General features: G+C 37.6%; 1 protein-coding gene and 3 long non-coding RNA genes across 4 annotated transcripts in view; 1 reads left to right on the top strand and 3 right to left on the bottom strand.

The window, feature by feature from the left end:
• Window positions 1–24,169, bottom strand: part of NAF1 (nuclear assembly factor 1 ribonucleoprotein) — a 44,099-nt gene extending 19,930 nt beyond the window's left edge. Inside the window, exons 1-3 of the mRNA XM_025922033.2 lie at window positions 23,665–24,169; window positions 18,943–19,111; window positions 2,855–2,948 (exon numbers count right to left, since the gene is read on the bottom strand). Coding sequence (XP_025777818.1) covers window positions 2,855–2,948; window positions 18,943–19,111; window positions 23,665–23,993 — 592 coding nt within the window. The 5' untranslated portion in view covers window positions 23,994–24,169. The remainder of the gene's footprint in view (window positions 1–2,854; window positions 2,949–18,942; window positions 19,112–23,664) is intronic.
• On the bottom strand, window positions 3,000–10,013 carry LOC147581675 (uncharacterized). Its single transcript, XR_015250147.1, has 3 exons — window positions 9,425–10,013; window positions 8,564–9,375; window positions 3,000–4,605 (listed from the first exon to the last, which is right to left on the bottom strand). It is a non-coding gene; the product is annotated as an uncharacterized LOC147581675 (long non-coding RNA).
• LOC147581676 (uncharacterized) lies at window positions 5,097–8,556 on the bottom strand. The gene is made up of 2 exons (XR_015250146.1): window positions 7,881–8,556; window positions 5,097–7,648 (listed from the first exon to the last, which is right to left on the bottom strand). It is a non-coding gene; the product is annotated as an uncharacterized LOC147581676 (long non-coding RNA).
• A 28-nt stretch (window positions 24,170–24,197) lies between the features above and the next one.
• The window catches only part of LOC147581674 (uncharacterized), a 63,161-nt gene continuing 59,430 nt past the window's right edge, over window positions 24,198–27,928 (top strand). Inside the window, exon 1 of the long non-coding RNA XR_015250144.1 lies at window positions 24,198–24,398. This is a non-coding gene — a long non-coding RNA (uncharacterized LOC147581674). The remainder of the gene's footprint in view (window positions 24,399–27,928) is intronic.

Here is a 27,928-nt window from a genome sequence, read left to right as displayed (position 1 = left end):
AATTCACTTCAAAAACTTCAATTGTATCAGTTACTACCTCTTTTAAAAATATTTTTTAGGGGCGCCTGGGTGGCGCAGTCGGTTAAGCGCCCGACTTCAGCCAGGTCACGATCTCGCGGTCCGTGAGTTCGAGCCCCGCGTCGGGCTCTGGGCTGATGGCTCAGAGCCTGGAGCCTGTTTCCGATTCTGTGTCTCCCTCTCTCTCTGCCCCTCCCCCGTTCATGCTCTGTCTCTCTCTGTCCCAAAAAAATAAATAAACGTTAAAAAAAAAAAAAAAAAAAAAAATTTAAAAAAATAAAAAAAAAAAAAAAATATTTTTTAATGTTTATTTATTATTTTGAGAGAGAGAGAGAGAGAGAGAGAGAGAGAGAGAGAGAGAGAGCATGAGCAGGGGAGGGGCAGAGAGAGTGGGGGAGACACAGTATCCGAAGCAGGCTCCAGGCTCTGAGCTGTCAGGACAGAGCCCATGCAGGGCCTGAACCCACGGACTGTGAGATCATGAGCTGAGCAGTAGTTAGGGACACCTAACCAACTGAGCTACCCAGGCGTCCCCATCAGTTACTGCTTCTAAGTTCTGAACATACGTATAAGTCACAGATTATATATAGATCAACATTTTTTGAGTTAGATCTGTTTCTGGAATAAAGATGATGAGTAAGGATTGATAATGATAGTGAGCACTAAGAGAATTCATTTTCAATCATCTCTCTTCCCTAATCCCCTTCCCAAGAATCAAATTACATGAAAATAAAAGATCACCTAATCTAATACCTTCATTTCATAAAAGGATGAGAAAACAGAACTCAAGAGATTAACATTATCATAATGTTAATATCTTATAATCATAATCTGGCTAATTCCAGACCAAGTTATCACCAGAATCTAAAATCTTCCTGCAACATCACAACTACTGACCCTGTTTCCACAGCCTACAGAACTATTCTTTTTTTATTATGATTCTAGGTGGCAGTTGCAGGTCGTTGGGTACAAATCAACTTAAAGTTTATACCATACACTGATAAAGATTTTCAAAGGCTTTCAACAGTCAAATAGGTACTAGCACAAGATCCTTAATTTTATGACATCTCTCTACTTCTACCAAGGTGAATAATATCTAATTAGCCTCCTGTATTTTCCAAATTAAAACAGAGAGAGAGAGAGGAACAAACCAGCATAACTTGTAGAAGAACTGCAGAGTACAAAGCCAAATCCTCTCTTTTCTCTTTGGGTTCTCATTTGAACTCATGTTATTTTTTGCTTAATGTACTAATACTTCATTTTCTCTTTTGTAATCTGGTCCAAATAATGTTAGATATTTTAGGCTCTCAAAAGAGAGGAGTATGTGATAATTTTGATACAATCTTTTTTCCCTGGCAGCTTGAGAATTTTGTTAGTCTATTAGGGCGTGCTAGTCAAAACAGTATCTGTAAAGAGCATTATTCTGTGCTTATCAAATAGTTCACATTTTTTCTTGATAAACATTATGACCTAAATTTTTTCTATAAACATCAAGCCTAATAGATGCTCAACTCATACCATGTAAGCAAATAATTATTCATTTGACTTATTTATGTACATTCTTAAATGCCAAAGGATAACTCAAAAACCAGTAAATGTAAGGATTTTAGAATCAGGTAAATAAATAGTTTTAATAATCATGATTTTTATAAAAAGGATGTTTCACTTTAATCAAAATTTTGATTAATAAATTGTAAAAGTACAAAATTATAAATGTATGAAGTTTTAAAAATATTGGTGTGGACACTGTTAGAAAAAGGTCAAAAGTTCAATTTCTATCACTGACTCATTATACAACTGATCATAAGGGCAAGTAAATTGGGTTTTCCTGTGTCCCTTAAGTCCTGTAAACTAAGGAGGCTGGTGGACAATCTAGGTCTTCCACCCATTTTAAGTATCTTTGACTTTGTCAACTCTGAGTTCTATTTTCAGGTGTATCTTACTATAAGACTTAATGGTAGCTACATTAACTTCAAGGCCTTTCATGTTCCTACCTCACATCCTAGAGCTAAAAGAAATCTGTAATATATAGTTCTCTTAACCAACAGCTTTAAATTTCATGCCATTAAATCACAGAGCTAATTTACATGTTTCTAAAATAAAAATCAAAGGCAGTAGGCAGAAAAATGTTCACTCCCCACCCAAAAGATACCTACATCCTAATCCCTGAACCTGTAAATATGTTTACATTAAAAAAAAAAGAAAATCGCAGATGTGATTAAGGTTAAGAGCCTTGAGATGGGGAGATTATCCTGGATTATATGTGTAGGCCCAACCTAAGGAGTCCCTAAAAGCAGATAATCTTCTAAGGCTGTAGTCAGGGGAGATATGATGAAGGGAGAAGGGTCACAGATAAGGCATATTATTGCCTTTGAAGATGAAGGGTGCCATGGGCCAAAGAATGCAGGCAGCCTCTAGAAGCTAAAAAAGACAAGAAAATGGATCCTCCCTAGAGCCCTGACAGAAACTCAGGCTTGACGAATCCTTTAATTTTAGCAGAGTGAGGCACATATCAAACTTCTGGCCTAGAGAACTGTAGAATAATAAATTTGTGTTGTGTAAAGTTACTAAATTTGTAGTAATTTAATAGTAGTAAAAAACAAAGATACCAAATCAAATTCTGGAGAAATGTCAGTAAAAGTAGACTTTAAATTTTTAAAAAGACAATGTATTTATTAGTAACCTATACAAGTAAAAACTGAATTTATCTATTCAAACTTAGTGACTATAAAATGAAGTATTATTACATATTTCACAGAAAATTCACTAGACATAAATTCTTTGATGAACACATACCTGGATACAAAAAATTTGATTAATAAAATCATTTACATACCTAATTGCTCAATAATACTTGAAACCATCCCAAGAGGCTTTAATTCAATATCTTCAGGCAGGATAATAGTGAGTTCTTCAACAGAAGGTAGTTCCTATAATATAAAAAAGCACTGATCTTCCTCCAGCTTCACCAACTTAAAAAAAAAATGGGACATCATTTCTATTTAAAGTTTTATAAACATGTCTGACGATGTAACGTTAGGCACTCAAAACATCACTGTGATGTTATCCTTGTTAGTGTCTGGCAGTATTTCTCCCACCTCCAATATCTCCCCACATGAGTAATACAGTAACATCTATAGCTTAATCCAGCTAGACAAAGAACACAGACAAAAGTACCTAGATTTTCCCACCAATCACACTTGAATGAGACAAAGAAAAGAAAAAAAAAAAAAAGCTATCACTGTTAAGGAATGCATGATTTAAAAAATAGACAATTCACACAGTGAGTCCCAGAAAAATCATTCTATTGGTCACTACGACTTCTGCAACAGAAGTGTTCTCTCTCTTAGCCATCTTAATTTGGTTAATCAATTTGATTGGGACTAAGCAGTTGAAGACAAGCAGCAATCTTTTCTGGGGCTTTGTGAAAGAGAGTAAACGTCTGGCCTCTTCAGGAAAAAATACAGAATTTCTAGGATACAGAATGTAGGCTCCAACCTGCAAAAGCGGTGACTGTGTTCCTGGAATCTTCTTTCTTTATGTTGAAAACTAAATTTCTTTACAATTCCTCTTTTTTGACCCTATCTCAATTGCTATAGAAACTAGACGTTGAAGTAGAGATGAAGTTGAAGAGAAATTTAAGAATAAAACTGACCTTAGGTTTTAAAGTAAATAAACAGAGCTTTCTATTTTTGACCTTTTCCAAAAGATCATAATTAACTTTTACAAGGAAGTTTTTTCCTTAAGAAGGCTTGAAAGTGTAAAGATCCTATGGATGGCATATCAGGAGTTAGTCTGGGAGGAAAAAGATAACTTCTGAAGAAATGTCAGAAAAGATGGGAAAACCTAAACAATACAGTACACTGCAGATGAATGTATCTTGGGTAAGCATTTTCCTCTTCAGGGATCAAACAAGGTTTTTAACAAATCATATAACCAGAGTTGAAGTGTATAACTTGCTTCTATTTTCTGATCAAGAATTACTTACGAAAAACCACACTAAAAGTCTCAACCAACTCAATGCTTAAGACTTAATCTCTGCAAGGTTAGTCTAGATGGTGGTAGAGGAAATGACTGTCTTATGTTAGAATTTTTCTGAGTTCTTTTAGGGAGATGACAGTCACTGTTCATTTTTGCATATTAAACATGGAAAGTCTTTTCTTGTCAAGACCATGGTTTGAAAGTGGTCCATGTGTACATTAGAATAGAGAAGGGAGTACAGTTGGTAGAAATGATACAGAACACGTGACAAGGAACAGACCTGTTTAAGAAGTTCTTAGGTAAAGAAATCCCACACCCAGTTAAATACAAGAATGGAGAATTGTAACACTGGGAGACTGCAGACAAGAAGGCTTTACTGATATTTAAGAGGACAAATCACACTGATTTCTGCTTCTAGGAGTGGCACCTCTTAAAAATAGCAAATGGCATTTTCTAATGCAAAAGTGTAAATTTATTTTTTTTAAGTTCACTTACTTATTTTGAGGGGGGGGGGCAGAAAGAAGGAGAGAGAATCCCAAGCAGGCTCCACGTTGTCAGTGCAGAGCCCAACACAGGGCTCGAACTCACAAACTGTGAGATCATGACCTGAGCCAAAATCAAGAGTCAGACACTTAACTGACTAGGTCACCCAGGCACCACACTAATACAGAAGTATAGTGATGAAATCTGAAATCTGCCCCACTGACTAACCAAACTATAGTTAAATCTAATACAAAAATTTTCATCACTTTTGGATTGTGATAAAGCCCACTGCTTAAATAAACTCAGGATCATGGAGGCAGAACAAAGAATAAGAAGTCTCCAAAAGAGAAAGCGCTGTTAGAGCTTTTGGGAAAACTTCTGAACTGAGGTAGACCACATGCCATTAACACTTAGGACACAAAAATCAATGTTATTCTCAAATAAATAAATGCTATTTGGCCACAAAATGAAAAGCTCCTTGTTTTTCATTTTCTATGAAGAGGAATAAAAATCTATGCAATATACAGTCATTATATTTTGGTATCGATCTATATTCTGATACTGTTTTGATTTCCTTTAACTTTAAAATATAAAATATATGTTCCCTTTTTAAAAAAAAAAGGAAAAAAACAGTACAGAAGGATTCAAAGCAAAAAGCAAAAATTCCCCAACCTTATTACCTTCAACCTCCCAATTCCTCTCCAAAGATGGCTGTTAACAGTCTTTTAAATACACTTACTATGCAGATATAAACTCTACATTTCTAACTTTAAAATATTTTACTTAAAATATCCAATTATGCAAGCTATCCTTTTTACCTATCATTTTGTACATCTTTCTACAACAAAACAAACACCTAATTTTTTAAACATTCTTACAGTATATCACTGTATAGATGGACTATAATTTAATACCAGTCACCTGATATATTTGCCACTTTTTAATTTTTATCATACCTAATGATACAATGAACTTTCACATATATCTTTGCATAACTCCTGTTATAAATTCCTGTAAGTAGAACTGCTAGATCCAAAGGTATAATCACTTTTCATTTTTTACTGATACTGTTAAATTTCTTTCCAAAAAGGTTTTGTCAGAAGCAGCTGGGTGGCTCAGTCAGTTAAGCATCCAACTTTGGCTCAAGTCATGATCTCACAGTTCGTGGGTTCGAGCCCTGCAATGGGGTCCAGCTCTGGGCTGAGAGCTCAGAGCCTGGAGCCTGCTTCAGATTCTGTTTCTGTGTCTCCCTGTCTCTCTGCCCCTCCCCCCATTTGCACTATGTTTCTGTCTCGGGGGGGGGGGGGGGGGGGGGGGGCAAAAAGGTTCATCAATTAACAATTCCACAAATGATGAGAGATTTTTCCAGATTCTTGTAATCACTGAGAAGCAACCCTGAAACCTTGGCCAGTCTGAGAGGTCTACAATATAAAATACATCTTGCTTTAATTTGAATTTCTTCATTAATCAGGAAGACTATGCATCTTTACGTGTTTCCTGGCTCTCTGTTTATGAATTGTTTGTATATCTTATACATTTTTCTTTAAAATTTATCTTTTTATAAATTTATAAGAACTTTGTATTAAAGAACATTTGCCCTTTATCAAATATGAAGAAAATATCCACTTCCTTACCTCCCAGAATGCATTTAAGTTGCTTAACGAACTTCAGCATTTTAATTTTTATATAGTTAAATATATCAAGCTTTTCTTTCTTTGGCTTTTGACACTTGTGTCACAAAAAGAAAGACCTTCCCTATACCAAAATCGCTTTTTAAATTCACTGATATTTTCATTGCTTCTAATCTCATTTTTAATATTTCAATTTGGTCCATTTATAATTTTACTTCTGTATAAAAGCAAAGCAAAGATTGGCTTTATCTTTATCCATATTACTGGCCAATTATTCCCATGTGTTATAGAACAATCCATCCTTTCCTCTACTGATCTGAAGAATAAATTTTAACATGTACTAAATGTACTTATATATTTGGGTTTTTTACTGAAATCTCCACTCAGTTCCACTGATTTATTTCAGTGTCAGTCCTAAACTATTTTAACAACTGTGCCTTTCGTTACATGTTTTAATATTTGGGAATAAGGCAAGTTCTTCTATTCACTTCATCCATATTTTTCCCCTGGGAAATTTTCCCAACTATTCTCAGGTTTATTTCACTACACAAACTTTAAAACCATTTTGTCATATATGAGTCTTGTTAGTAGTGATTAAAATCACGTTTAGAGTTGTCTTTTTAAGTCATAAATAGTCCTTAGGTTTATTTAAAGCGATCTTCTACCTTATTTGATATTATAAATTCCTAGTTATTTAGTATCTTTGCTATTATAAATGTATCTTTATAGGGTATTATTTGAACACAAAAAAGCATCATGCTGAAATTTATGTCCAATCACTTTCTTGTGTATTCACTATATTACCATATTAAATCCCTCTCCTTTTCAACATCATTACATCATGTTTTTAACTTTTCAAATAACATTGGTTGCTATTTCCAGAATATCAAGTGTCAAGCAACTGTAATGATAGAGGGCATGATGAATGAGTTTTTATTAGGAATGTTTTAATGTTAAGCATAATGATGTGTCTTGACTGAAATTTCTTTTTAAAAAGGTTAAGAAAGTGACCATCTATTCCTATTTGTGTTTCTATTTGTGTGTGGATTTTTTTTTTTTTTTTTTTTAGATCAGACTGTTGAACTTTAATGCCTTTTCATCATCATTTGAGATCATTATAACATAATTTACTATAAGTTCAGCAGGTCAGCTTCAACATCTGATGAAATCCTGATGTTCTCTAAGGATGTTTATGAGACACATCTAGCAATGAGGATGACAGGGGAAGATATACAAAGCCAGAATATTTGTAGTGGGGCAGGAACTCACAACTGTGGTCAAAAGCAGAGTCTGAGAGGCTTCCTTAATTCCTGTTATCCTGTTTCCAAGCTATGTATTAACAGGACAAAACTGCCTACAAATGAGGAGGATCTCTAGTCCCATACAGAACCAAACTCAGGGAAAAAAAACCCAGAAATACTGTTATCTGTGATCACCACCATACCTCTAGTTCTAGTTCAGTTATCCCAGTATCTTGTAACATAGGAATGTTTTCTAAGCATTCCTAAAAAAGGTCAATGAAGGCATTAAATTGCCTTTTAAAATTTTTTTTTTTCCAATGTTTATTTATTTTTGGGACAGAGAGAGACAGAGCATGAACGGGCGAGGGGCAGAGAGAGAGGGAGACACAGAATCGGAAACAGGCTCCAGGCTCTGAGCCATCAGCCCAGAGCCCGACGCGGGGCTCGAACTCACGGACCGCGAGATCGTGACCTGGCTGAAGTCGGATGCTTAACCAACTGTGCCACCCAGGCGCCCCTAAATTGCCTTTTAATAGTAAAAGACGTATTTAAGTGATATATGAAATCTCTCACAAATACTCTGCAGAACACAAGAAGTATATAACAAACTAAATATTGTGCATAAAATTTATAAGAAATAAGTGAAATCAGCCTAGTACAATTCCAGATTAAAAGCTTTATATGTTTGGGCGTTTACCTTTGAAAGTCCAGTGAAGTAAAGCAGTATATTTGCTTTGAACATGACAACATCTTGGGGACTGGATCAGAGAAGAAGAGATATTATATTTGTCCTTTTTAAACACATATGCTTTCCATAAAGATTTTTGTCAGGTTCAAAGAGACAGAACTTCAGAAGTTTCAAGAGGAAAGTTCCTTGGATTGCTATGTCAGACTGGACAGTAGGAGATCTTGTCTTGATGTCTGGATGTCAAATTTACTTTCTCTTCCCTAACTATGAAATCTGAAGTACCACCACACCAAGCCTAGTTACTCTTTATTAAATCACCCTGCTAATTTTCTTTTTTGTAAAACACTTTACTGTCTAACATCCCATGTGTTTATTACTTGCTTGAAGTCCACTCCCTTAACTAGGCAATAAATACAACAACAAGCAGGACTTGGTCAGCCTTGCTGATTGCTGTGGCACCCCGAACAGTGGCTAGCACATAGTAGGTGCTTACTACATATTTCTTAAATGAAATGACTTACCTCATCAGTCTAAGTTAAACAAAACTCTCAGAAGAGGTCACAGTCTTTTTCAATCGGCAAAATCAAATAATGAAAATGTAATTCCCAGGAATCAAAAGAGAATCCTCAAGGAATGAAAGTAAGAAACACAGGCTTCTAAGGGAGCTTCGTTGCCCAGGACTGATGCATAGATACCTCAGGTTTGCAGCAGCAAACATCATTACAATTATTAGATTAACACCTGGCTGCCCGATAACACAGTCGCTGTTCGGCAGCTGTTCCTGGTAAGGTAACAAATAAATCTGCTCAGTCACATAATCTCCTTTAAAGAAATAAAAATCAATCATTTTGTTTTCCATGAGTGGGGAAAGGATACATTTGTCACAAAAAAAGAGGAAAAACACAGACATACTCCAATAAGGGGGGAAAAATAGCCAGAACACATACTGAAGGACACTACTGCTCTTGACAGTACACATAGGATATAAAGAATTAAAAGTAAAAGTCATACTGATAAACTAAAAAGCTGAAGGTAGAGGTGATGAGGGAAATCTGAGCTAGAAAGACCTTCTCCATCACATAAGCAAAAATCAAGTGTACTGAAAATAAAAGACAAAAAGGCTATATACTGCAGGTAAGGAAGATTAAAGTATGAGCCTGGATTAACCTACACCCCTCATGGAAAGATGGATAAGTAGGTAAAAAGGCTTCTTTTATTCTGCTTATACAACACCAGACACTAACTACATTTGGCTATTTAAATTTAACTAAAACTGGATAAAATTTAAAATGCAGTCTTTAGTTGGACTAGCCACATTTCAAATGCTCAACAGCTACAGTATTAACACAGCACAGATATAGAACATTTCCACCATTGCAGACAGGTCTACTGAATAGCACTGCTTTATGTTCTCAGACATCCAAAAAGCCCTCCACTACAAAACATACACCCAGGTAATAATAGTACCCATCTGTTTTCGGCCATCAATACAGATATAATTTTAAGGCCACATTACAACAGCATACACCATATTACTATTAAGCCTTAATGATAATCTGAATACTCTACCTGGGAAATGAAGATTTGTGATCAATCTCTATTTTTATGACTTTTACTTCCCAAAATTAAAAAGAAACTAAAACCTGCCTTGGATGTACAGTATCTGCAACCAGAGATAAATATCTATCCTACTGTTTAAATACAGTGAGTGTTATGTTTACTGACTCAAAATCAAAGTAGCGTAAAAATAGTTCTGGACATACTTATTCAAAACCTGTATTTGTAATAACAAAGAATAGGCAAGAAAAGGAAGAAAAATACTTCATTCACATCATCAGCAGAAGAAAAGGCCACATGGAAATAAAAATCCCTAGTCACATACCAGCATTGGCAAATGAACGACGGGAATTCAACATACTAAGAAATTCAATCACTTATTTCCTACACAATCTACAGTTCCAAGTCAAAGTCTTTTTTTTTTTTTTTTAAATTTTTTTTTTAACGTTTATTTATTTTTTGGGGACAGAGAGAGACAGAGCATGAACGGGGGAGGGGCAGAGAGAGAGGGAGACACAGAATCAGAAACAGGCTCCAGGCTCTGAGCCATCAGCCCAGAGCCCGACACGGGGCTCGAACTCACGGACCGCGAGATCGTGACCTGGCTGAAGTCGGCCGCTTAACCGACTGCGCCACCCAGGCGCCCCCCAAGTCAAAGTCTTTATTAAAAGACAATATGATGGTCCAAGCAAATACAATTTAAGAAAGCTTATTACATTATGATACAATCATCTATCACCAAGACAAAATATGCTACATTATTCAGAAACCAAATAACCAAAGTTCAAATGATCAAATTCTAATATTGCTACACATGTATTTCTACACAAACACTAAAAATACAGCAGACTGGAATCACATCTGTTACTAGTTCTGAATCTGCTTCCCCCTACTTAAATACTACCCTCAGGCAAATCACTTTCTGGGAACCAGTTTTCCTATTCTAAAGATGATTTTTTTTTTCAGTTTTATTTATTGTATTTATTTATTTGCGAGATAGAGAGAGAGAAAGAGAGAACCCTAAGGCAGGCTCCACGCTGTCAGTATGGAGCTTGACATGGTGGCTCAAATTCATGAACTGTGAGATCATGACCTGAGCCAAAATCAAGAGCCAAACTCTTAATCAACTGAGCCACCCAGGCGTCCTGGTTTTCTTATTCTAAATAGTGAGAAAAGTGAGCAAAAGTTCTGAATATTTCACACAAATGGCTAATAATGCAATTTAAAAAATGTTTAACTGCATGTAATCAAAAAGACAGCACAGTAAGACAGAAATTATATACCAGCCTCAAACACAATTACTGTAATTCTGGATAATAGATACCCATAACCACAGCATTAAAGAAATGCATGGCCCTAACTACACTTCTGAAATATCCGTGAAAGAGCAATTATTGTTCGTGTTACAAGCTTATTATATTCTGATTCTTGAACATCTGTATGGCCTACAAGGTTGTTCAATTAGGCACAATATTCAAATGAGTACCATAGAACATTAAAAATCCATCCTATTAAACTGTAGATACACTAGTCAAAAAATGGGTGTCAAAGACTTCATCGCAAAATTGGAAGGAGCTAATGGGTCAAATATGGCCCTCTGAGAAGATGACATTGTGCATTACAATGATCTTGAATTCTCTATTTAAGACTTATGGGGCAAGAAAAAAAATTAGTAAAAGAAAAAAAAAGAGAGAGAGATCAGTAATTTATGATTTTCTGAGGCAAAATTATCTAAAGAACCCTGATTTGGATTTTCATTCACAAATCTACAAAAAGGGCAGCAGAGGGTAATAGAAAAGGAATCAAACATTCCAAATGGCAACTAATCCTTTCTGGTGCAGACTGGGGAGAATTTTTAAAAGTGAGGAAAGTGGAATAAAATTATCTGGCCACTTTCCTCAGATTACTCAAGAATACAGGACATGCATGTGGCAGCCAATTACCTGATGCTATTAGGTGAGCCTTCACTTTTCAGATATGGTTGGAAAGTAGGATCCAATCCCTGGAGTACTGAGAGCCATGAATGGAATTTTTTTTTCCCTATAGCTGGTAAAACATATTGGAAAAAAGAATGGATTAGGTCTGTACACTGTGTGGTAACTATGACCACATATAACATTTAGTAGTAGTCTAATTCATCAACTTTACAAAAAGTACTTTTACAATGTTCCATGGGACTCAGCTTTTTCTTTAGCTATCTCTCACCAGTACACATTAATTGCCATCATGAATTACTCTATTGTATATGACACTAAATTTAAGATTGAGACTAGCCCATTAAATATTTTCACCTAAAAAATGAGTCAACACTTCTTTGCAGTGTCTTTATATTTTTCTTTTTAAATAAATACAATGTTCTTATCCTGTTTTTCTCTAAAATTACTGTCAGAAACAAAGTTCCTAGTATCTCCAAAAGTTCACTCACATAAACATTAAAGTAAGATCTCAATACGAAAAAATCTTTAGCAATAAATATAACTCTAAGCATTCTTTTGTTAACTGAGGAGTCCGTATTTCATCAAATAAGACACTGACTTTATATATCACAAAGATAAAGCACTGTCCAAAAAATTTTTAAATGTCATCAATTATTAGTCCCAAATTTTAAAATGTTAACAAATGAAAAAGTGCCCATTTTAGAACTGACGACATTAGCTGTATGGATGATGAATGAATGAATGAATGAAGAAACACTCTCTGAGCCCCTACTAGTAACCAACACTGGGAATACAACTGCCAAGCAACACCCTGGATCTATTCAGTGGGAAAGTTCATATTCTCTTCACCTGTCACCTTTCCATACCTATCTTACCTTGTAATTTAAGATCAAGTCAGGATGACTTCCTTGACCCCTGCAGTGCAAGTTATCTGCTCTTACAGAAAATCCCACAGCTTTTTAAGGCTAGTAGCATTCATCAGGCATCCAATCATTAACTTTCTGGTGTCACTCTCTAACTAGATTCCCCTTTAACAGACATTTGTCTTTATCCTCTAAAGCAATCAGAACTTACTTATTAAAATCTACTGAGGAATTGGAGAATGTAACAAATGGAATGTTTCTGTGTAATAATAACCATATGGTATATTCACAGAACATATATGGTTACTCTAATGGATAAAACACTATTTATTTGAAGTTTAAGGGATCATTTCTACTTGCTATAAGCTTTACTAAAATAATTTTGTATAACGAAGCATGAAATTTTAATTTTTAAAAAAAATCTGAGCACTATTTTTATTTTTTTATTTTTTTTTTTTTTAACGTTTATTTATTTTTTTGGGACAGAGAGAGACAGAGCATGAACGGGGGAGGGGCAGAGAGAGAGGGAGACACAGAATGGGAAACAGGCTCCAGGCTCTGAGCCATCAGCCCAGAGCCCGACGCGGGGCTCGAACTCACGGACCGCGAGATCGTGACCTGGCTGAAGTCGGACGCTTAACCGACTGCGCCACCCAGGCGCCCCATGAGCACTATTTTTAAAGAGTACCACATATTAATTTAAAAATATCTCCTCTTAAGTACATAAGCCATTTCTTAAATATCAAACATTCCAAAAAGAATGTTAGAAGTGTCATCAGTATTCTATGATACAATGAATGCAGTAATTTCAAATGTACCTAGAGTCATAAAAAGCTAAAGTTGAAAGAAGCCTTCATTTAAGGCAAAACTTATAAAGCAAGGTAGGCCTCGAAAACAACATATTCTGTCTATGATTTTTAAGTGAAGACCAAGGTGCAATACAGTTTCATAGATGGTGGGAGATCAACAGGCATGAAATAATCGGCTGTAAGTAACTTCTGACCACTTGAGGTGGTCCAGATAGTCTCCATACCCTTATGTTAGGATGTTTTAGGATATGCATCTGCACTGCCAAAATCAGAAAGAAAATATAGTGTACTCAACCTAACCACAAAATGCATTTGTTTTACAATATAACATAGGCAGTCTCTAAATTATGAAGGTACCAAAGATTGCCTAAAGCATTAAAGTTTTTTCTTGGTCATGTTATATTATGTGTATAAATACATACTATTATGCCTGCTACAGCATTATCTATTTTTTATCCCCATAAGCACTGTAACCATAACTTTTGAATGTTAAGTAAAATTACCCTTCAGGTTTTCAGAAGAGAAAATAATAGGCATTAATGTATAAAATTAATTTCTGATTAAGATTTTGAAATGTCACAATCCCTTAAACGTTTTTACAACTCTAAATTTTTAATTACATCTGATTTATTTGAATAAACAGTTCAGGGCATAAACTGCTGAGAAAGTTTTTCAAAAAGGACCTAATTTTCCAATTCACTGAAACACTGAATAAACTCAATGTGATCTAATGTAGTTTCAAAGCTGTAATATCTACGCTGCTTTACATTTACTGTAGAGGTTAAATATACACCTTCTCAGCATTAAAGAGGAGTATATGATAAAAGAATAATTCCACTTGGCTAAACTTAACAGCATATATTACATAATTGTGACATTATAAATAGAGCCATCTAAGATTACCCTCCTTTTCAATGCCTCTATGGTATGGCTAACCATTCCCTCTTTTTTTCCTCTTCTCTTCACCCCTCCTTTTTTTAAATCAAGTTATAACCATATCTTGTCATCCAAAGGGATTACTGCAACACTCTAAGGTTAATTCTAAAAGAACAATCTTGAGGTTACTTCACTATCTCCCATATACTTACAATTAAAGACCTGCAATAGTAGTTAGATCACCAGGACCTAACTTTCCAACAATAGAAAAGATTTAAAAAGCTAGATCCAGGGAGGCAACATTCCTGCCTGACAGACTAACTGAAGGTAAAAATGATGCTCAGCATGCAATGGCAGTAGAAACAGCCTAGAATATGAGACATGTTATAAAGAGGTAAGACGGGGAAAACTGGGATAAATTGGGCATGTCTATGTTCTAGAGATCTCTAACATCCAGCAGAAACTCTCTAATGGATAGAACTGCTTGGTCGATTTTAACTTATGTGTACCTTTTAGCAAAGACAACATGAATAGTAGGTCTCATTAATTTTCTTCAGCATTTCATTATGAAATTAAATTAAATAGACTACATAGATGAAACAGGTCTATGCACAATCCCTGCTAAAAGGATATATCAGTATGATCTGAAAAAGATGGTACATTTGATACTGGCTAGAGCTAGCTGTCAAGAGGGGATAGTTCCCAGAAAAGCAGACTGTCATTTTCAAAAAAAAAAATAAATAAACTTACTTATTTTTACTTATTTTGTTTTTACTTAAACAAAATCACACACACACAAAAACAAATCTAATAAGCTAAATAATAGGACTGTCCCAAAGTCAGCAAAGAAATATAGCACTAACTGTCTGGTTTGTCAAGGGCAAGATGACAGAAGATACTAGATAAAGAGCCAGGGTCACAATCTATGTGGGAGCTAGAATTAAAAAGATGAATCTACAGGTAAACAGAAGAAGTCAGTAAGTAAAGAAAGAATAAAATGACACTCAGAGAACTAGGAGAATATCCAAGAGGCCTATAAAAGAAACAGCATGACCATCCTCAATAGCTGCCTAGTTCCCAATGGCTTTCCTCCCCAAGTAAGTTTACAATACATCTTGTAATTGGAGAGCCTCTGCTACTCACAACCACAAGAGTCCAACATAAGTCATGTGTGATAACCTCTTCCAAGTATTTCCCTTTTATTCTCTAATACGGTAACTGTTATTACTGACTAAATAGCATCCTTTTCCGAAATGGATAGAAGCCTCCCTTTCCTATGACAGAGAACCCATTCCTTGTGGTTTGCATGGCTTGGTGTTAACCACACAACCCTCACCCTCCTCAAAATACACACACATTCACTCCCTTTCTGTAAACTGGCTCGTACATGCTCCCACCTTCACACATGCCCATGTACTTTCTCTAAAGCACTTACTCTCCTACATACTTTCCCACATAAACAGGAGTGACTGTGACTAATGCTCAAGCAATCCGAAGACACATTCTACTAGCCTCAATGATGTGTTCAGGGCTGTGTACCAGGCCCCAGGTAAACCAGTATTAAGTTCTTCACAAGACTCGCATATAGGAATATCAATGGCCAAACTGCCAGGTCTATGGAGAAAAACCTACTGATCAACAGAGAAAAAGGCAGAGTCCTAAAGATACGCAGTATGTGTAACCATACCATCCTTGCTCATCAGGGCCAAGTCATTCTTCTCCCTTGAACTTGAGAGCTGAAGTCCTGAAGGAGTCCTAATATATACTCTTTCACAGCCCTAAGTCAAAGATTTATGGCAGACCAAGGAACTCGTTCCTCTACTCAACTCTAGTAGCAGTAGTCTAAAGGATTAGGAATTTCCAATAAATTGACTTCCTAATCATGTAAATATAAAATAAAGTGAAAAGCTACTCAAGAATCCAAAGTTGAAAAGTAAAGACTATAATTGCTTCTTACATCCTTCCCAAAGATCCCTCAGAACTGGCACAAAAGGGAACAGACTGGTCCACTGTTCAAGTTTCAAAAGCTAACATACCTTCCCAGCAAACCTGTAATTTTCTGATACTAACCAAACATACTTTCACAATTCAATAGCACTTCCAAAATTATATTTGTCTCTGCTTTATTTACTGTCTGTCTCTCTCCACCAAGCACTATGAGAGCAGAAACTGGAGGGTTTTGTTTATAGCACTTAGTATATGACAGGTGTGCTAGAATAGTTTAAGAATGAATGAATGTAAAATGCCAGTTCCTTTACTCGTTCTACAATCATATATTACTCTTGACTGACAACTCATTATCTATCAAGCACCCTACCTGATACTATGGAAGCTACAAAGATGAGATATGAACTCAGCCTTCCAGAAGGTAGTTCCTGACCTCTGTGTAAACATGGATCCTTTTGGTTTTCTGATGAAAATATGAGCACAATATACCAAGAAAAATACTTAAACATATAGGCTAAAATTTTGCATTAAATTTCAAGAGATTCACAACGTAGAATTCCAGGTATAGTAAGATAAATTTAAAAAATGATATACAGGGGCACCTGGGTGGCTCAGTTGGTCAAGTGTCCAACTTCAGCTCAGGTCATGATCTTGCAGTCTGTGAGTTTGAGTCCCACATTGGGCTCTGTGCTGACAGCTCAGAGCCTGGAGCCTGCTTCAGGGTGAGCCTGCCCCTCCCCCACTCATGTTATGCCTCTGTCTCTCAAAAATGAGTAAATTAAAAAAAAAATGTTTGTTTTTTTTTTTTAACACATTTATTTTTGAGACAGAGAGAGAGACAGAGCATGAACACAGGAGGGGCAGAGAGAGAGGGAGACACAGAATCTGAAACAGGCTCCAGGCTCTGAGCGGTCAGCACAGAGCCCGACGCGGGGCTCGAACTCACAGACCGTGAGATCATGACCTGAGCCGAAGTCGGCCGCTTAACCGACTGAGCCACCCAGGTGCCCCCCAAAAAAATGTTTAAATGATATATATACAGGAGTACTGCAGTCCTTTATTTGTTGATCTGAGAAAACTTAGAAAGGTGACCAAAATACAAGAGAAAGACCAAAGAAGTCTCCCAATATTTTCAGAAAATAGTCATAAATTGGGAGAGCCTGTGCATAAAAAGGCCAGGAAGGGATATCAATGTCTGTAGTTTGATGAAGCTGCATAAAAATCCAAGCGGTTTTCAATACATAAAGCATAAGATAGGATATTTCTCACTACAAGTAGAGAAAAAGAAATAATATTGGTAGGTCATAAAAAGGTGCCCAATTACCTCCAGGCTTTTAAAATATTTTCAAAATTAAAAATTAAAAAATTAAATGCTTTCAAACCTTGCACTAAAATGTTTCATTGATTTAAGTATTACATAATAACTGTAATTAGTGATCATTAAATTTTTTTTTTTTTTTAATTTTTTTTTTTTTAACGTTTATTTATTTTTTGGGGACAGAGAGAGACAGAGCATGAACGGGGGAGGCGCAGAGAGAGAGGGAGACACAGAATCAGAAACAGGCTCCAGGCTCCGAGCCATCAGCCCAGAGCCCGACGCGGGGCTCGAACTCACGGACCGCGAGATCGTGACCTGGCTGAAGTCGGACGCCCAACCGACTGCGCCACCCAGGCGCCCCAGTGATCATTAAATTTTTAAAAAACATTAGCAATAAGTAAAGTACATACGGGTACAGAGAGAATAAACATGGGGCAATATAGCCTATATTCTGAAATTCTGAGGAGATATTTCTATTGGATCATGACGTTTCAACCAAACTATCACCATCCTTCTGGGAACGGTTTACAGTTTAAGAGGAAATAACCACACGAGACTACTTTACAAACCAAACCTATCAGGTGCCAATAAATACCATCCTGTAATGAACAAGTTTTCTCCATCTGCAACAATAAAATGTTCCCAAACCTCAAGTAAATAGGGGTCCTAAGAAACTCTACCCATCTAATTTCACTTTCTACTCCTCTAAATGCAATCAATTAAAAAGATTTCAAGGGTGCCTTGGTGGCTCAGTCAGTTAAGTGTCCAACTCTTGATTTCAACTCAGGTTATGATCTCATGGTTTGTGAGAATGAGCCCCACATTGGGCTCTGCACTGAGTGTGGAGCCTGTCTGGGATTCTCTCTCTCCTGCTCTCTCTGCCTGTGTTTGCTCACTTGGGCATGCACACTCTTGCTCTCTCAAAAGTAAATATTTAAAAATAAATAAATTAATAAAAAGATTTCAATTATGGGGCACCTGGGTGGCTCAGTCGGTTAAATGCCTGACTTCAGCTCAGGCTGAAGATCAAGTCATGATCGCATGGTTCATGAGTTTGAACCCCACATCCGGCTAGCTTAAAGTTGACATTGCAGAGGTTGCCTGGGATTTTCCGTCTCCCTCTCTCTGCCTCACCCCTCACTCTCTCTCTCGGAATAAATAAATAAACTTTAAAAAAAAAAAAAAAGATTTCAATTACTATCGGACAAAATTTTCTGACATGTGGACAAACACACACACACACAAACACACACACACATATCACCAAGGTTGTAAATCCACATATGAAATCTTTTCTAAGAAAATTTAAAAAAAAGTAGCAAACTAAAGTTGATGCCCAGCATGAACAATTTTCAAACTTTAGAGTTAGAAGCAACCTTAGAAACCTTAGCAACCAGATCAATCCTTGCTTTTATGTTAAAAAAAAAAACAAAAACAAAACAAAAAACAAGGCATAGCAAAAGTCTGCCCAATAACAGGCTGAGAAGTCTTCAAATTTATGGAGGCAGATACAGGCCAAATGAGACCAGAATTAGTACCGTAACATCTTTTATAACATGCAAATTAAGTTTAAGAACAAACAGAAGTACTTACGTTAAGGAGTAACTCATCTTTTGTTTTAAGAGGGAAATTCTTATTTTCCTTCTCAACTTGTAAATCATCTTCTCCATCTGACAGCAGTGGAGGAAGTGACAGACGAGAGGACGATGATGAGGAAGATGATGAGGACGAGGAGGAGCTTGAACTATCTGAATCTGTGTCACTGTAGGGGAGAAAAAGTTGAAAACTTAGTAAAGCAGTAGTAAAACAGTACAAATTACAAGTGTTCAACTAGGAAATATCTACTTTACTATGTATTTACTGTTGCTGATATAATTCAAAAGCTAGCATCTCGAAATTGACTATGATTTTTGGAAAGTAGACTTTAATCCACTGGTAACATTTGCAAAACCTCTGCTATAACCCAAAACCTTTTTATTAAAATAGTCTCACACATCATACATTTGTCTTAATGTAATTATGCATCTGACAAATCACTCACAAAAGAAATCTCTGAACAAGAGACCTTTCTTACTACTCAATGACCAGAAGATCACTTAATTGCCAATAAAATGTTCAGTTTCATGCAACTTGGGAAACTCCTGAAAATTACCAATCATGCTGACCACTCTACTCTCTAAAAACTCCCTTAGCCCTTGATTTCCACAGCAATTACCAGTAACCCTCTTAGTTTAAATTGTTTGCTGATTATGTCCCTCAGCACATTTTATGTTTTTAAGTCCATCCTCATTTCTTCTTCTTTGTCCTCTTCCCATGGATAACCTCATCCATTCCAATGATTTCAATCATCACTCCTGTATAGATTAACTCCTAAATCATCGGCTTTGATACTGAAAATTCTAGGCTCCACCCCTTATCTCTGGCTGTACACTGGCCACTTCTGTATGAATAACCTACACTTACCTCATACTAGCAACAAGTTTAAAAAAAAAAAAATTCTCCCTACTAAACCCGCTTCTCTCCTTGAGCTACTATTTTATTTCATTGCTTAGTCTTCAATCCACTCACTATAGGTAGAAAAGTTGGAATCATTTTGAGCTAATGCAATCTCACAGTGATAAAATACTATCTTCAGATGGCAAACTTCACTCCTACTCCACTTCTCACTCCCATTTCCACTGTCACTATGACCATATTTGGGGGAGGTCCTCATTTCTCACCTATCTTTCTGTAATAACTGTATAACTGGCGTTAACACTAGTAGTCTCTTTCCACTACAGTCAACCCTTCCTTCTACTGCTGTTAACCTTCACCCTTTCATGACCTTCCCTCCTAATTAGTTCACACTTGCTTAAAATAAAAAAATTAAAAAATAAAAAATCCATGATTGGACATCAGATCTTAGGGAATTATTAATTTTGTTATGTGTGGTAATTGTGATTATGTAAGAAAATGTCCCCTTAGAGAATGCATGCTGAAACATTCAGGGAGAAAGTGTCATAATACCTATAAATGACTTTAAAATGGCTCATTAATGGGGCACCTGAGTGACTCAGTCGGTTAAGCATCTCTTGATTTCGGCTCAGGTCGTGATCTCATGGTTGGTGAAATGGAGCCCTGTGTTAGGCTCTGCCCTGACAGTGCAGAGCCTGCTTGGGATTCTCTCCTCCTCTCTCTCTCTCTCAAAATAAATAAAGATTAAAAAAAATAAAATGGCTCTGAAACTAACTTCTGAAATGTTAATAAGTATTAAATCAAGATGACAGCTGTGTGTTTGTACCATTCTTTCCATTTCTTTATTAAGAAAACACTAAACAGAGAAAACCTTTAAAACTTTCTCCATAAATCTACGCTGGGTGCAAGACACAGGCCATGCTCCTAGTGTATTTCAGAGCCCTCTGCAATCAGGTTCCTGATAACCTTTACAATCCCATCTCCTGCCACTTCTCTAGCACAGAAGCATATAAAACTTCCCAAATTCCCTTATTTTCACACCTCATGCCATTATTTGTGCTATTTGACTGGAATGTCCCCAGGGCAGAAAAATTCCATTCTTCTTTATAGGCTCAACTCAAATATTACCTCCTCTGAAGCCACCCCCTACCCACCAAAGGTACACTTATTTCTTTCTTTGTCTAGCACAGCGTTTTTTTTTTTTCAAACTGCCTACTACAGCCAGTCCATACTATTCCATAATTCATTGAAAAACAATGGACTATTAAGTGCTTGAAATTAAGACATTAGTTCTGGCAAGTATGGTCTTTCCTTCTGTTACCAGTGAACTCCTTCCCACTATTACTATTATCAGGAATCTTCCCCTCTATCCCTGATCATTCCCATCAGCATATCAAAACTCTACACTACCTCTGTTGAATTCCTCCAGCTATGGCCTCATTTCTCCCCTTAAAGTTTCTTGACACGGTTGTTGTTAACACATGCTGTCTCTGCTCCTTTACTTCCTATTCAGTCTTTACCCAAAAATGGCTTCCATCACCACCACTCCTTGACAAGATCACCAACATTCCCCATGTTGTGAAGTCCAGTGGACATGTTTCTGTCATCTTAATTAACTTCTCAGCAACATTTGACATGGTTCCCACTGGCTTCCTCAAAAAACTTCCATATTTTGGCATCCACTATGTTAAGGGGGTATTCCACCCTCGTGTGGCTTCTTCTGTCTTCACGGCTTTACATATGACCTTCACTTGGGGCACCTGGGTGGCTCAGTCAGTAAAGCGTCCAACTTCAGCTCAGGTCATGATCCCAGTGAGTTCAAGCCCCGCGTTGGGCTCTGTGCTAAAACTCAGAGCCTGGAGCCTGCTTCAGATTCTGTCTCCGTCTCTCTCTGCCCCTCCCCCACTTGTTCTCCCTCTCTCTCTCTCTCTCTCTCTCAAAAATAAACATTAAATAAAAAATGTCGTTCACTTAAAAGAGACTAAACAGACACAACATCCAAATGCACTGTTTGAGAATCTTGTTTGAATTCTAATTCAAACAAACCAACTATTAAAAGACAACTAGCAAAATATGAATACAGACTGGCTATTAGGTGGTATTAAGGAATTAGGGTTAATTTTACTACATTTGATAATGACATGGTGGTTGCTTAACAAGTACTTTATCAGTCAGAAATGTAAAGAACATGTAGGTAAGGTGACATGCTGTTTTAGATTTCCTTTAAAACTCTCAGGTTAAAAAAAAAGATAAAACAAGATTAGCAAAATAATGGAAACTGTTTAAGTGTGGTGACGAGTACATGGGCATTCATTACATTACTCTCTACTTTCAACAAATTTGAAATGTCTGTAATAAAAAGTTAAACTAAATCCTATTTGTAATCTGATGTTCAACTTTACATCTCTAGTCAAGAATTGTCCTCTGAACTCTAAACTTATTATCCCATGCTTCCCTGACATCTACAATTAGCTGTCAAAGAAATCTCAAATTAACTGTTCAAATTAAACACTCTTATTTGTCTCCAGCCCCCATCCCAGATAGGTTACTCCCCACTTCACTAAACAGCACCACCAATGTCTCTTTGTCTAGCTCACTGCCCCATCTATTAGGGCAACTTCAAAATATTTAACCCAGACAACAATGGTCATCATGAACTCATGCAACATCTTTCCAACTACTTCCACACCAACCCCTGTTCCACTCTTGCTTCTCTGCTCTCACTCTTTTTTTGAGAGAGAGAAAGCAAGACAGCGAGTGCAGGAAGGGCAGAGAGAGAGAATCCCAAGCAGGCTCCAAACTATCAGCACATAACCCGATGTGGGGCTTGAACCCACAAACCCTGAGATGAAGACCTGAGCTGAAACCAAGAGTGGGAGACTTAACCGATTGAGCCACCCAGGCACCCCTCTTCTTTCGCTCTTGAATCCAGTTCAATTCCTTCTCTACAGAGCAAAACTTATTAGAATATACACCTGAGAATGCCATTTCTCTGCTTAAAATTCAAAAGCTTCTCTAACACTTTGAATGAAAACTTTAACATGGCTACAGGGTCCTACAGGGTTGGCCTCTCCTATTACTTTCTCAATGTCTCACTTGTCCCTTCACTGTAATTCTCACCACCTCTAATTTATGTATTGATGTGTTTAGTTTTAGTTTTGGTCCCTCTCTCTATTTTATTCACCTATTCAGTATCCCACATGACACTCAAATACGTGTAGATAACGTTCAGTGTGGTTTAGTAACATCCTACAACCTTAAGTCCTCTCTCACCACATGTGTCATATTTATAAAAAAAAAAAAAACCTGTTTATAAAATCTATCCAGATCATATAATAATGCTAAATAACAACGTTTCCCTAATGTCACGAACACGTGCTCCCTGCAAGAATTCTACGAATTAACAAAACTGTCAGGAGCCAAACGGGAAATGTCTGAAATCCTGTAACTGGTCCTTCCTTAACTCATCTGGCTCAAAAAAAACAAAAAAAACCACACTCTAAGCCTGTTTGTTTGTTTGTTTGTTTGAAGATCCGTCAAAACTCAAAATCATAAACGTAAAGGGACACACGCCAAACTGGTTATCGAATCCATCATCCTCAAATTTTTTTTTAAAGATCTATACATAGGACCCTTCAGACTACCACATTTAAGAAAGAAGGATATGATTATTAATCTCGGATTCACCACGCGATTTGCAGAAGAGAGAGGAATGGGCGGTCCGAGCTACTTGTCAACACGTGCTCAGTAAGCTTAGCTACCTCTCCTCCCTCCCTCCCGGGCCCACGCGAGAACCCTCTCAGTCCCTGGCCTCGCGCCTCCCCCCACCCTCCGGAGATCTGGAACCCCTAGGCACCTGACCTGTCCGAGTCTGAATCCGAGTCCGAGGTCTCTAGAGAGTCTGGGGTCGGCGCCTGCTCTGCGGAGCCCGAGCCGGTGACGCAGTTCCCTCCCTGTGGAGGTTCTGGCCTTGATTGCGGCGCGAGTTCAGGCGGCTGTTCCTCTGCAGGCTGAGCCTCCGCGGCCTGCCCGGTGTCCGGGGACCGCTCACCCGACTGTGGTGGCGGCCGAGGGTCTGGTACAGGTACACAGCTCGGAGACAGCACCGCCTGACCCTGGCTATCTCCCAAACTGGTGCCATTAAATTTCAGAGTTTCCAACTGAGCGGCAGCGGCCTCCACCACTTCCATGGCGTCGCGCCGGACACCCAGTCGGATTCACCTTCAGGGCCCTCAGAGAGGCTCGCGGGTCCCTCGGGAAAAGGACAGAACAACAGGGTTCCCGTCTGTAACCGCGCCAGGGCTCGACTTCCCGCGTTTCTGGGTAACTGCACGCCTAGCTGCCTGGAGACACGCCCCCGCCGTTTACTCAGCGGCACTTCCGGGGGAGCGTACGACGTGACCGGACGCGATTGCGCTCACCGGGGGCGGGGCGGACCCGCGGGGCCCTAAACCCTCCGTTTCATTGCGTCCCCGGGCACTTTGGGGTCAGGGGGCTGGACGTTCCAATTATTGCATCTGGGACAATTCAACTTCAGGCTGAGATGCGAAGGAGGGCTTGTAGGGCAAGGGAGTTACCTGATTGCACGAGTCACTGTAAGTAAGAAACTTGAGCCAGAAGTCTGGAACAGACACTTCTAGTAAACTTCATTAAAGTTAAATCGATAGATAGATAGCAAGCGCTTTAACAATCATCTGAAAAAAATTACTGCAACTATTCCTTGTTTTTCTTCAAAGCACTCTCAAAAAGAGCAGTAATAGTTGACTGAATGTTGCTGCTTGTTGATGTTATGGTAAGATCTATATTGTAGTTGATGGTGAGATCTATATTGTAGTTGATGCCACTTAATAGAAAGGGTAGGATGGGACTAAAATGAACAAACTTAGCATGGAAAACTGTTTAGATCGTAAGGAAGGTAAGCAAAAATTTCTTAGGATTGAGGCAGAGATCGGAATTCGATGGTATCTTTTTCAAAAACAATTTTTAATGTTTATTTGAGAGTGTGAGTGGGGGAGGGGCAGAGAGAATCTCTAGAAGGCTCTGCTCAGAGCCCGATATGGGGCTCCAAGCCACAAACCGTGAGATCATGACCTGAGCCAAAATCAAGAGTCGCACATTTAACTGACTGAGCCACCCAGGCTTCTCTATAGTTATCTTTTTAGAACTTAAGTTTAATGTATCAGCTCTTCAGGAATAATAAATAATATCATTGTTACCATTTAGTAAGCATGCATATGTGCCAAGGACTGTGCTAAAGATTTGTCAGTTTTTTTAGTGAGAATATGTCCTGTGCACACCACATTAGCAGACCTTCACAGAAACGTAAGAGTAATACATCGTATCAGATCTTAAGGAGCTTACAATGTAATTGAAGTAAAAAGGTCAATGCCCAGAAGATAACTAGAAAAACATTTGAAATGTGAAATACAGGATGCAAATTCAGCAGTCATAAGAAGTTCAGTAAGACTGGTAGGCTGTATCATGGATAACCTCCAAAGACAAGCAGGAATTTAAGCTTGAGATACCACTCATGAATGCAATAACTAAAGTTTAGTTTTCCCAACTAAATAGACCTGTTTTCAAATCTCAGCCCTACCATTTCCTTATTGGTGTAATAGTAACGTGGAGGCTCCTGGATGGCTCACTTGATTTTGGCTCAGGTTATGATCTCACAGTGTGTGAGTTTGAGCTCCACATCACTGTCAGCATGGGCCTGCTTGGGATTCTCTCTCTCTCTCTTGCTCTCTTTCTGCCCCTTCACACTTGTGCTCTCTCCTTCTCTCTCATTCAAAATAAGTAAATAAACTTAAAAAAAAAAAAAAAGTAACCTTATGCAGGTAGCCTGACATATCAAAATCTCATTTTCCTTACCTATAAAATGGAGATAAAAATACTATCTCATATAGTTCATGTGAGCACTAATTAAGGATTTATACAAGAAAATGCCACATATCAAACACACATTAGTGTGAAAAATGGTTGATAAATAGAACAATGAACATACTTATGAATAAAATGACACTTCAGCGACAATGATCTTGCAGAGATATGTGGTGTCAATGTGAAAAGAGAAGAAATTTAAGTCAGAATGTCCTAGCCAGATAAGTCTGTTGGATGGCTCCAGGTTAAATACTGAAAGTCTGAACCAGTGCTAGAGTCAATGAAGTAAAGAAAATTCCCAATATCAGAAGAATCAAAGTATTCTAAAATTTCTAATTTTTTTCAGTGTTTATTTGTTTTTCAGAGAGAGAGGGAGACAGAGCATGAGCAGGGGAGGGGCAGAGAGAGACAGAGACACAGAATCTGAAGCAGGCTCCAGGCTCTGAGCTGTCAGCACAGAGCCCAAAACAAGGTCGAACCCACGAGCTGAGAGGTCATGACCTGAGCTGAAGTTGGACCCTAAACAGACTGAGCCACCCAGGTGCCCCAGTACTCTAACATTTCTAACTGAGGAAACTAGAAAGAAGTTGATATTAACCAATAAATATGGAAAAGTTGGAATGAAATAATGAGTTTGTAGTTGAACTTGAGGGAAAAAAAATTGGACAGTTAATTGAAAATGCCAGTAGCATTTGCAAGTATGAGACCAGAATTCAATAGAAAGGTTACAACCAGGAGTAGAGGTTTATGAACAAATAAAATACCCATTTGTTCATTCAGTAATCATTTACTTAGCACTGCCATATATTATGCACTGCACTATGAACTGGGCATACAAGAAGGTGGATAAATCAATACAGTCCCTGCTCTTAAGGAGCTAACAGTTTAGTAGAAAAGACATGTTGGAAATAAGTGACAAATAACGTTAGTGAAGAAATGTATTATAGAAGCATGTACTATAGTAGTGGAATGTACAGATGGAAATGCTGAAGAGAGAGAAATTACATGTAATTTTCTGTTAAAAACTCTAAATAATTTGCAGTCACTCTTAGAATGAAATCCATTCTCCCTGCTCTGCTTGATCTGGCTGCTGCTTATCTCTCTCATCTCCATTCTTCTTTTGCTTTTTCCTCCCTTGTGCCCGTCATCTCACTGGTCTTAATCTCCCTTCCACACACCAAGCTTACTCTTGGTATATGGCAGTTCCGCTCTGCTCTTATCTTTTCTTATTAATATGGCTCATGTCTTGGGGCGCCTGGTGGCTCAGTCAGTTGAGCGTCCGACTTCGGCTCAGGTCACGATCTCACAGTTTGTGGGTTCGAGCCCTGCCATCGGGTTCTGTGCTGACAGCGTAGAGCCTGGAGCCTGCTTCTGATTCTGTGTCTCCCTCTTTCTTTGACCCTCCCCTGTTCATATGCTCTCGCTGTCTCTGTCTCAAAAATAAATAAACGTCAAAAAAAAAAGTTAAAAAAATAAAAAAATATGGTTCATGTCTTCATTTTACTCATTTCTCTACTCACATATTACACCCTAGATAAGGCTTTCCAGACCACCCAATCTAAGAATACCACCCTTGAACCACTCTAGTTGGTTGTTCTTTTTTTTATTTTTCTAGTAGTACATATTTTCACATGAAACGATCACATTTATTTACTTATTGTCTCTTTTCCTACAAAACTAATTCTGTGAACTCAAGATCTTTATCTGACTCAACAGCTGTCTCTCAGTGCCCAGAAGCATAACGAATCATAAAAAGATTTTTTGAATGGAAGAATGAAAAAGAAAACAATGAAGTTTTGTATAGCAATCACATTAAAAGAAAAATGACTTACAGATAAAAGTACAGATGATGCCTAAGTCATTCATTCAATTTAGATGAATGTAATGATATCTAAGAAAGGCTACTGGTTTCTCATAAAAATCTTTTTGTTTTCCAGTTGGGATGGTCTCCATGTTTCAGGATAAGAATAACTAGACCTCTCTGTAGATTTAAACTATGTTACTATTTTGCAATTGGTACTTTTTATAAGTACTTGAATGTTTCAAAATGTCTTGAATTTACCTCCTTCCAGAGCCTGCCTCTCTAACAGCTTTACTTCCAACAGCTGCTAAACTTAGCCTGAAATCTTTAGCCTGAGGCTAACAGCTAAAAAAAACTCCTAGAAAGAATAAGCAGTTTATGGGATCACTATTAAAATTAAGAAAACTCTGGGGCTCCTGGGTGGCTCAGTCAGTTAAGCCTCTC

The sequence above is a fragment of the Puma concolor genome, chromosome B1, assembly GCF_028749965.1.
Source record: "Puma concolor isolate L17-30 chromosome B1, mPumCon1.1.hap2, whole genome shotgun sequence".
NCBI lineage: Eukaryota > Metazoa > Chordata > Mammalia > Carnivora > Felidae > Puma > Puma concolor.
This window is presented reverse-complemented; position numbering and strand designations above follow the sequence as displayed.